The following is a 10861-nucleotide window of genomic DNA, read 5'->3' on the forward strand; positions in this document are numbered from 1 at the left end:
GGAACACAGGAAAAGATGTCCAGCCTCATCCAGAAAGACAGAAATTCTGGTCAACGCAGTGAGAATACATTTTCCCTCTATGAGACTGGTAAAGATCCAAAAGTTTGCCTACACAAGGTCATCGAAGCCGCAGGGGACCAGCCCCCCTCACACTAGGCTGCTGGAGTATAAATCGGTTCAACTGCGGTTCGGGGCCATTTGTCGAATCTATTGAAATGTGAGGCGTGTAGATGCTTCGGCTCAGCGCGTTTTCTAGGAATTCATCCTACACATTTGTGCTCGTAGTGGAGAGAAAGATCTTTTTGTGTGAAGAGGTTTGTGATAGCGAAAGACTGAAAACAACCTGAATGTTCCCCAGAATAAGACAACGGAATGTCCAATAAATTGCCACATACAATTGAACATTTTGCAGCCATTAAAATAAGGAGTATGTGCAGCTATGCAATGATCTATGAGATACGGTTATTACGTGAAAAAAAAACAAAAAGTACGTATAGCACACTCCCATTTTTAAGTGATAGACAACTATTGATAGAAAATTTCTGGCAGCCCAAAGAAGAAATTGCCAATGCTGGCTGTTCGGAGCAGGACAGGCTACATCATTTGCAGGGCCCTGTGCGAAACAAAAACATGGGATCCTTGTTCAAAATGTCTTACGGACTTCAAGACAATGACAGCAGAGCATCAAACCAAGGAGAGAGCTCTCTTGAGCACGGGGCCCTGTGTGACTTCCCAGATCACAGGCCCACGCAGCCGGCCCACCTCAGGCAAAAAACAGACTGACAGGGGTCTGAAATGGGAGAAGAACTTTCACTGGAGGCCCTTTTAAGCCATTGTAATTTCTCAATGTGCACATGTATTAGCGTTTTGATTATGTTTTTAATTTTATAAAAAAATAATATAAAAATTGCCTACCACCACTGCCCCCCAAAAAACTTTTATTCTCCTTGTCCTTAACGAGAAGAGCCACAATTCTTGGAGGGCTGTGGGGAGGTGGGAGGGCAGGGAGAGGCTGGGGGCTGGGGTGGAGGGGAGGGCCTTCCTGTAGAGGAAATCCTCTCCAGGATCTAAAAGCCCCGCCTGAAACCGGCAGGAGAGCCTGACTGGGCCACGTGCCCCACTGAACAAGTATTTGCCACATTAAGACTACTGAGAAAACCCCTGCAGCCACAGGACTTTGAGCCAAGCCACTGAAGAAACCTCATAGGCCCTGTACTCAGTTAAAAAGCGGCTCTACAAATCCAGGTCCATCCGGAGCTCCAGAAAGTGGCCTTATTCGGAAATAGGGTGGTTACAGATGTAAATTAGTTACGATGAGGCCATAGTGGATGGGGGTGGATTCCGGGAACCACTGACTTTATAAGAAGGTCACGTGAAGACAAAGAGAGACACACACAGAGAACGGTCTGTGAAGACAGAGGCGGGGACAGGAGCGATGGGTCTTCGAGCCAAGGATTACGGGCAACCGCCAGAAGCTGGGAGAGAGGCCGGGAACAAGAGCCGCCTTGGAGCCTCCAGAAGGAGCTGACCCTGCAGACGCCTTGATCAGAAACTTCTGGCCTCCAGAACTGTTGTTTTAAGCCACCAAGTTTGTGGTACTTCGTTACAGCAGTCCTAGGGAAACTAATACGAGCACCCTCAAACTAAACAATTCATATTTCAGATCAGAGTTCTGCAAGTAATAAATATAAAAATATAAGTAATAAATATTAATAAATATTTTGAGCAAATAATAAATATTTTGAGCAAATATTTTGAGCAAATAATAAATATTTTTAGCAAATAATAAATATTTTTGGCTTTGCGGGCCCCTGGTCTCTGTTGCGATTACCCAACTCTGCCAGGGAGGCATCAGCCATAGGCGAGACGTGAGCGAATTGGTGTGGATACGCATGTTCCAGTAAAACTTTAAACACTAAAACAGGCAGCTACAGGACGTGGCCCTCAGGCCGTATGGTTTGATGACACTCACTTAAGAAGAGGAACAAAATAAGAAAGAGAAGCTGATCTAGAGGACCAGCAGCTCTGTGCAGGAGGAGAAGAGGTTCAGATGCCCACACGTGGCTCCAGCCGTCAGAAGCAGCACAACGCTGGCCAACCTCTCCTAGCTTCCAGAGCCCCGACTACTGCCTCTGACGAGCGACCTGGGAGGCTGAGATGACCCCTAAGATAACTTTGGGTTCTCATGTTCTAAAGTCCTTTGCGTTGTTGAATGTCTCTTTTCAACAACTGATTAATTAGAACCTGTAAACACTGAGGGCAAAGTGGTTTGTGGCGAAATGAACTGCTAAATGCATAAAATGAAATGCCGTTGTCAGCACAGTGTCCAGAGCGGTCTTCGAACTCCTTAGATACATTTACGCAAATCTGTCTTGCATGTCATGAGGCTTTACTTCTGCAAATCATTCTTCCTAAAAGTGAAGCCTTCGCCTGTGCCCACGTAGGTGTCCATGTCGTCATACTGCACGGTCGGTAAGAATTCCTTTCCGACTAAAGGCATTATTTTGTTTGAATGAGTGGCCTCAATTTTCAAAATAAACTAAAGAACCTGAAATAATCTCGAGAACGTCTGAATCATCGTTCTAGTCTTCCATCATTGAGCAAATCTTAAATACTGTTTACTCACAGCGAATCTCCCACCCAGGTATGCATAGAATGAACTAGATCGTGACCTGAACATGGTGAACAGTTTCAAATGCTGCCTCAAAACTAATCAGCTTTAAACACTTTCTGATAAATGCACATGCGGAAGAATGTTTCAAGAAAGCGAACACTCACCCCACAGTACTGCTCTTCGTTGAAGATCTGGGGAGGCAAAGGGATCCCGTTCTGAGGCTTTTTCTCTCCGGGCACGTTCTCTCTCATCCACCTCCTGTTATCTTCATCTCCGGCTATATCCAATTCCTTGAAGTCTATTTTATTAGCTTCCAAAAAGCCCACTACTTCCTGCTGTTTCTTCCTAATCTGGTCAAAAGTAGAGAAAGGTAACCATGAGGGTCAGGTTTTTTAATGTTTTGCTTATATTTACATAAATCAAATCCTTTCTCCAGCTACGCTATGAAACACAAGTAATTTTGCAAAGTATTTAAACAAGGAAAACCGTAAGATCGTACCTCTTCCTGATAAAGGATCAACAGAGTGATTCTTTGAATCTCATCGATGTTTAAACGAGGGTATAATCGACCTAATAATAGATATGCTCTCGTCACAGCTTTTATTTGACATCTTTAAAATACTTCTAATTCCCTGCTAAGTTTTAATGCCAAAAAATAAGTAAGAATTGGTCATGAAGAAAAAAAGCTGATTGAGAGAAGAGGAAAAAGATTATTTACTATGAAACTCAAACACCAAGTATACCCATATCAAAAGGCACTGCATCCGCAGTTATGAAAATAGGAACATGAGTCACGTTGAACCAAAGGAGCTTTAGAAATAATACAGAAAACTGAAAAGCCACGTGAAGATTATTGGAAGGGAAGGACAGAGAAAAAGCCCGAAAAGGCAGGTGGATATTCCTCCCAGTGCATGAGAGTACCACAGTAAAATAGCCCTGTTCTCCCACAGATGTCTCCTTCCCCACGCACGCCCAGCTCCGAGAGCGAGGGCCGAGCTCTCGTCTCTCCCCGCGGGTCACGCGAATGACTGAATTTACTGCCATTTCTCATACAGGAGGCCACCTCCTGGGAAGCTTAGAACTCTTTCCCAGAGAGGATGGCAGCCGGTTTCTCTCTTCGTTCAGAGAACTCACTGCCGGACGCGCATGAAGCCCTCTTTTACGAACATGGGTAAACGAGTTACAGCCGACTCTGGACCACATTTTAAGAATCTCTGGAAGAAACTTCCAGAATGATCGATTGAATGCTCCATCAACACTCATTGTCTCTACTCTGCACGGACATTGTGCCCAGCTCTTGACATGAACAGATTCATAGGCTGCTTATTTGGGCGAAAAAAATGTAAAGAACTCATTTCTACAATCTAGATACACAACATGCTAAAGATAATCAAGAGACAAAATTCAGTCGCTTCCTAAAAGATTAAAATTTTAAATAAGTGCTTTCTTTGACATGTAAATATCTAACATCTTAATGTTTAAGTCCTCCTCATAGATTATCTCCCGACAGATGATGATGAGTCACTAGGAATAGTTTACAGGGTGTGAGGCCTCTCTGTCTGTGTGACTGGTTTATCGGCAGGTGGGCTGGATTTTGAGAGTTCCAAGTAAATGCCCTGAAAGGGAAACGTTCATCTTACCCTCGTTTGGTTAAAACACAATGTTTCTCCCAGAGACTTACATACCAAAAGGTAATTATATATAAAACTCATTTTTGCCAAAATGAATAATTTACCAGTGACTCGTATATAGTTTCTTTCTTACTATAAAGGAAAATAAGGCACACATGGGTGCTTAAGCCCTGGAAACAAATCACTTGACTGTATATATTATATTAATTGTAAACATAATATAAATTAATATTAAATAATTTTTAAATTTTTAAAAAATAAAGTAAATGTAAGTTATATATAAAATTATATATATATGTTACATAGACACATATATAAATGGTAATCACACATTTTCTTTTTAATTCACATTAGATCAATAAATGAAAGGCTGCTATTAGTCATAGCACAACACTTATCAGTAAGATTCATGTCAAGATATGTATTTCAGCCTGGGCCAAAAGTAGATGAAAAATAGAAATAAAAATCATACAGAAAAGTGTGGAACAATGGAACTTTCCTTAGGCTTCCGGCGTAAGCACTCAGACACATTCCTGAGTGTCTAGTCTGTCAGAACCGGAGCAGGATCTGCCCTGACCTGCTCCTCCCCAGGGACTGTACTCTGAATCCCACAGATTCACGACTGCGTTTCTGAATGTTATGAAATCCCATCAGACCCGACGGCACGTTGTTGGACTAAATTGTCACCTTGTTTATTAACCAGGTTTTTTCCACATTAATTGTTTCTGGCACTTTATGAATCACTCATTCCTACCGCAGAGACCGCTGCTGTTTCGAAGAGCAGAGGTGTCCTCATTTCAGAAACGCCTTCGGGTAAATATTCCAAAGGCCACATGCTTTATTCTCTCCAAACCCAGTTCGCTTCCTTCTCAAACCCCCGGGGCGTGAAGCAGCCGAGGCCGAGGCCCACTACCAAGCCCCCCGCCCCCGACACGGTAATCCACTCGTGACTGCAGGTGGGGTGAAAAGGGGCCGCGTTTTATTCCACGGTTTCTGAACAGATGAGAAACCTTTCCAGAAGCCCCGGCTTGTGTTTCTTCTGTGAGAAAGTCGGAGAGCTGGAAAAAACGGAGGGAGGTCTCTTTCCCAAGGTTCCTCGCAAGACAAGCGGCTGCGTCTTTGTGATGCTGTGTTTAACGCTCAACCCCACCAAAGAAAGAGAAGAAAAACTAAGCCAGCCTCCCTGTGCTTCCCAAACACCAGTAATTTAAACTGAGCTAAAGGCATCCCTCAGGGGACTGTTCAGCGCCTGCAAGCTCTGCCTGGGGCTGGGGACGAGTCTCAGGACGAGCCCAAGGAGGGAGAAGGGAGCAGGGAGCTCACCTGACTGGCGCCAGGGCCCACACAGGCCCCGCAGGCCACACCAGCTTTCCCAGCAGCTTCCTGGAGGATCTGGAGGTCCTTGGGGTCTGTGTTACTCAGAGCCTTTGGGACCTCAGTGTTGGTTTAAAGAGCTCTGTTCTCCTATGCTGTTACATTTACTCGGAATAAAGTGTTGTTCTCTGTCCTGAAGTCACCCGGCCACTGTCGGTCACAGTAAGGTGTTGGAGTGATCTCCGGGTCACTTGCTTGGCACCTCTTGTCTATTGTCTCGTACAGTTAGGAGCCTTTCCAACTGGGGTCACAGTAGTGTCGTGGAGAGCACCTTCCTTTGGGAGTGAGACGACCTGCATCTCCAGGCCGGCCCGGAAGGCTGGCGTTTGAGCCGCGGCTCTGCTCCGGTCTGCTATCGCCCTGTAGCAAAACAACAGATCGGAGCCTCCCTCCTCACGGGTCTGGGTGAGAGACGAGGTCGGAGACGCCTGGAAAAGCCTTTCATACTGCAAATGGAGAACCTGCTCCGTCCGGCGCCCGGCAGCACGATCGTCTATCTCATTGACCCGTCTTGATGGCCATCTTAGGTCGGCACTCCGATCGTTCCAAATGACAAAGCTGAGGCGCCGGTGGATTAAAGAAGTTTGCGGGGTTACACGCCCATCGACCTAGTCCGAGAGCCATGCGGTAGCACCCTCACTCAAGAAAGGACGGAGAGACCCAGGAGCCAGCAGGAGGCTCTGTCCTGAAGACCTCGGCTCCAGGGGGAACAGTGAGGACTCCCCTCTCTCCCTTCGTCCCCCAGTCCACTGTGGCATTGGTCTTTAGGAAGAGAGGAGGGTCACACAAGAGACACGGGCCTCTCCTGTTCCCAGGGTCTCTTCACCCAAACTGCGTCATAAAAACCTGCAACCTCACTCCAGCGTCAACTGCGAAAATCGAGATGTGAATCACACGGCGTATGTGTAATCCCGCACGAAGAGATCACAGTTCGTTTCTTCCTTTTTCATTGACTTCATTTGTCTACAGAAATCATGATACCCTCATTGACTAGGTCACAGACAAGAATTCGCTTTTTAAGTATATAAGCTAAAGAAATAAATAGAAATAAATTTATAGACCGACACCGCACACACGGCGCAGGTCCTGGCCGCTGCCCTGAGGTTCCCCTGCAGAGAAGCTTCTGGGTGAAATTGCCCCGCCCAGGAAAAATCGTCAGTGCCGCCGCCACGGCAATAATCAGTCCTCGTTCTTCAGGATAAGACAGAAATTCTTCCACCTATCTGGCTTGGAACCGTTCTTCTGAAACCTACTCATCACAGACTGAGATTCGTTAATATTAATTAATGATCGCAGCAACCGCAATAGTATTGATTAATATTAACTAACATGAACTAACATTTATAATAACTAATAGTTATAACAGTTATGATGTTACCTAACCAGAGCTAATAATTGTAACATACACTAATCATTATAATGTTTATCGAGCACTGATTGAGCACTGGATACCACACTAGGCATCCACACGCGCTATTCCCTAAGTTTTCCTGACAATCGTGAGATGAGTACAATTCTTATTCTCATTTTACACATAAGGAAATTGAGGCCTAGCAAGGTGACGTAACTTTTCCAAGGTCACACAGTTCTAAGCAGCACCAAAACACTAGCTAAGGGAAACGGAATTAACTTGACTTTTCCAAGATCCTGGAATGAATTATATCCCTCCAGACCCCTTGACGCTAACTAAATCAAGCTCCCCAACCTCGGGAATATAGGACATCAAATAACCCTTAGAAATCCATGTTTATTTATTGTCTCCGGAAGCCTGCATGGGGCCACTCCGACCTGGTCTGCAGAATATGCAGAAGATGGCAGATTAGTGGTAAAGTTTCCGACAATGAACATTAGCACCATTTTCCTCAAAATATTATCTTTTTATCTAAATAATCCAAAAACGTGTGCTCATTAAAGATCAACTAGAACTTTCTGAGTTCATCAACAGTCATGAGGCACTCTGCAGAACTTTTACAGTTAGAATTTTCCCTCATCTACTTCTTTTAAAAGATTTTCTAGAAATCATCAGTTGCCAATGTTTCTCTTGTTTTCCTCTCACCCTGTCTGGAAACCGTGTGAACTTTCAGGACTGGGAGAGGTGGCATTCGACAGCTGCCACTGGAGTTGTCCCCCGCCAGCGGCTCACCTGGGGTGTCACTCCTGGCTGAGTGACCATTGAAAACCTGGCTGCCACCTGAGATGGTCCAGGACCCAGATATAAAAGGAAACAGCCCCCTTGCTGGTCTCCTTCGCTCAGGATTAATAAACCTGGTTTCTCTCCACAGTCTAACTTCTGCTAAAATGCTGGTCAAAACGTCAGTGTCAGACAGACAGTGCAGGTTCAAGCCTGAAAGCAGAGCCGGAATCACCCCTCTGTGGCCCCCGGTTCTGAGGGCAGGTCTGTCTGAATGGCTGGAACTGGACGATCCCAAGCCTGGTCCCCAGGAAATCGGGCGAAGCCATAACACAGGGGCGGCTTTTGGTGCCTGTGTTTGGTCTGGTCGGATTCTTAGCGCATGTAAAACCGTGGCCTGAGAGATGTTTGTTCTTGTCGCCGTGACATCATTTTCCTCAAATAATAGCATTACGCATGCTAACTTTACACGTTCGGTATGGTTACACGGCATAGCAAGTAATTACACGCGGGAGTCATTTTAATCATCTGCTGCTTCTACGCTCCAAACATTGTTACACAGAGTGTCATTTATTTGCAACGTTTTCCGGATCTCGCAGAATGAATGGCAGAAACACTCCACAAAATAAACAAACAAACAAACAAATAAAAGACTCTGGTTCTATAACATATTTGAAAAACAAGACACAAATCATTTGTTAAAAATTCTAATATCAAACACACCCCCTTCCTCGTGTCCCCTTTCACACCCAGCTGAGACGCTTCGTACACTTCTTCAACACCGTGAAGACAAAGCAAAGGGCACACAGGCCGGCCGCAGAGCCAGTTTACTTACACACTCCTGAAAAAGAAATTTAAGGCCAGCGCTGAGCTACAGCCGCTCCTTCTACTTCCACGTCTGAGTTGCTCAGAAAACCGTGTAGGAACAAAGCCCACAAACCCCATCAGACACCTACCGCTATGGACCCAGACGATGTGGCAACAAACACTTTGATAACCATTTTGATAGTCGGAGAGAGGACTCCCCCTAGCACACCCCTGTGAGGGACCTCGGCGCTAGACAGATCCTGACAGTGACACAGTCCAGCACGCGCCAGGCGGGGCCGGCGGGGCCCCTGGGCTCCTCTGAGCTCCTGCCCCTCCTGCTTCAGCTTAAGCTCTGCCTCTCCCAGGGGCAGCCCTGGCATCTTGAGCTGTCCCCGCCATTGGCCCAGGAATATTTGGGGACCTGTCAGAAAAACATGTGATTGGTTGATAAAAGCAGTCCGTGGACCTTTTCCCTTGTCACTTTAAATGCCCGACAACAGTCCCTAAAAGGCGAGGATGCACTGCGCACCAATCAGAGCCCCGTGGAGAGATGCCCTGGGGTGGGGTGGGGTGGGGGGGACACACGGGGGCGGGGTGGGGAGTGCACAGAGGAGCTGGGAGACAGGGAGGAGGGAGGAGCTCCTGGGAGATGGAAAAGCCCAGAACACACCAGCTCAGGCCCAGGAAGAGGCTGTGTTTACAGCGTTCCTGGCAAAGGGGACAGCACATAATAGTCACAAAGGCCTTAAAAAAGGAGAGCCGCTGCCTTTAAAATTTTCTGGCTGATTTTTTAAAACATCAGTGAACAGTCTCACAATAGATTCCTTTATGAGTGGCCTGTTCTCAGTTTCTCCTTTCACCACCTGTTCCTCTTAAAGAACAGAAACTGACAGGTGGCCAACGTGTAAAGTTTCACTGACGTGCCAGACGAGACAGGGAGACAGTGGCTGGCTTGTCAGTACAACGCTTTCAACAAGCAAACTGTCCTCACTATGTTAGAGACAAGGGAGAAATGATCTGTGTAACAGGCTCTATCCATCTTATTTATACAGATGATCCGAATTGTGTTCAAAGTTGGGGGAATTCGGAATCTAGTAGGAAGCCCAAACGCTAGCGGCCTAACTCTTCTGATGGGTTTCAACATCAAGATCAAGGACATTAGGGTAAAGGCCCCCTGGGGAATATTCAGTCCTCTTAGATAACTCTCTCCTATTTTTAAAGTCCCCTGCTCCTCACAGGAGGTGGCACTGCGTCCTGGAGCAGTCAGAGGTTCCTTGGCATGTGCCCCTCCCAGAGGCTTGGAGGCCTGCTCTCTGGGGTGTCCTGGAATGTCTCTCAAATTCATTTACGTCAGGACGAATGATAGCGACGACTCCAGCACAATGTAAGTTGGACCTTCAACATGAAAAGTTAACTACTCCTCAAAGTAAGCCCTTGGTGGTCATGTTTCCCCAAATTTACTTTATGTTTAGGCTGACATAACTTCATGGGTAACCTAAAACAAGAAATAACAGCATATTTTTACTATGTAGAGTGGTGACCACCACAGTAACTGCAGTGAGTCGAACAGCGTCGCCCAAAATAAATAATTTTATTAATGTTTTACTAAAATATAAATTTTATTTTAAAGCCCACCAAAGATTATAGGTCGTTTTTATCTCTTGTTTTCAGTATCTTCAGGATTTCTACAGTATGTTCCGTTTTTGTCGTATATACTATTTTTTCAACACTTTAGTCTTAAAATCTGTCAGGAGCACTTTGTCTTCAAATATTAACAAAGTAATAAGTGATGCAGATGCCTTAACGACTTTGTAAATGAGTGACATGAACTGTAGCTGGATTTCTCACCTGCCCTAGAGACCACACATCCCCCCATCATATAAGGCCAAACTGCCTGCAAGGATGACACCCCCTTCATCTGCACGCCCTGGGGGGAAATACATTTTCTGATACAATAGCTAACAATTTTTAGGTGTTCGTCCCATGCTCCACATGCTCTGCACAAAACCACTGCCTGAATCTGCACGACCTCCCCAACACTGGGGTCCACTGCTCCCCCTGCCTCCCCCCCCCCCCGAAGACTGGGAACTGGAGGTGATGGGAACAGTGAACAGTGTAGCCAGGACGAACCCAACCCACGCCACACCGGCAAAGGTCCAGGTCTGCTACCCTCGAATTCCCAGTGCTCCCTTTCTTCACTATGAATTATGTTTAGAACTTTATCCTTTTCATATACCATGAAAATGTACGAATTAGAAATTCGCAAACTAGCTGAAAGAGCTCTCATTACAGGGATATCGGTGC

General features: G+C 45.8%; 1 protein-coding gene across 1 annotated transcript in view; it reads right to left on the reverse strand.

Annotated features, from left to right (window-relative positions):
- The window catches only part of LOC107498540 (SH3 domain-binding glutamic acid-rich protein), a 28799-nt gene extending 19772 nt beyond the window's left edge, over positions 1-9027 (reverse strand). The window contains exons 1-2 of the mRNA XM_016121773.2: positions 8707-9027; positions 2779-2964 (exon numbers count right to left, since the gene is read on the reverse strand). Of these exons, the coding sequence (XP_015977259.2) occupies positions 2779-2964; positions 8707-8937 (417 nt within the window). The 5' untranslated portion in view covers positions 8938-9027. The remainder of the gene's footprint in view (positions 1-2778; positions 2965-8706) is intronic.
- Between the last annotated feature and the right edge of the window lie 1834 nt (positions 9028-10861).

Source organism: Rousettus aegyptiacus, unplaced genomic scaffold, assembly GCF_014176215.1.
Source record: "Rousettus aegyptiacus isolate mRouAeg1 unplaced genomic scaffold, mRouAeg1.p scaffold_m13_p_4, whole genome shotgun sequence".
Taxonomy (NCBI): Eukaryota; Metazoa; Chordata; class Mammalia; order Chiroptera; family Pteropodidae; genus Rousettus; species Rousettus aegyptiacus.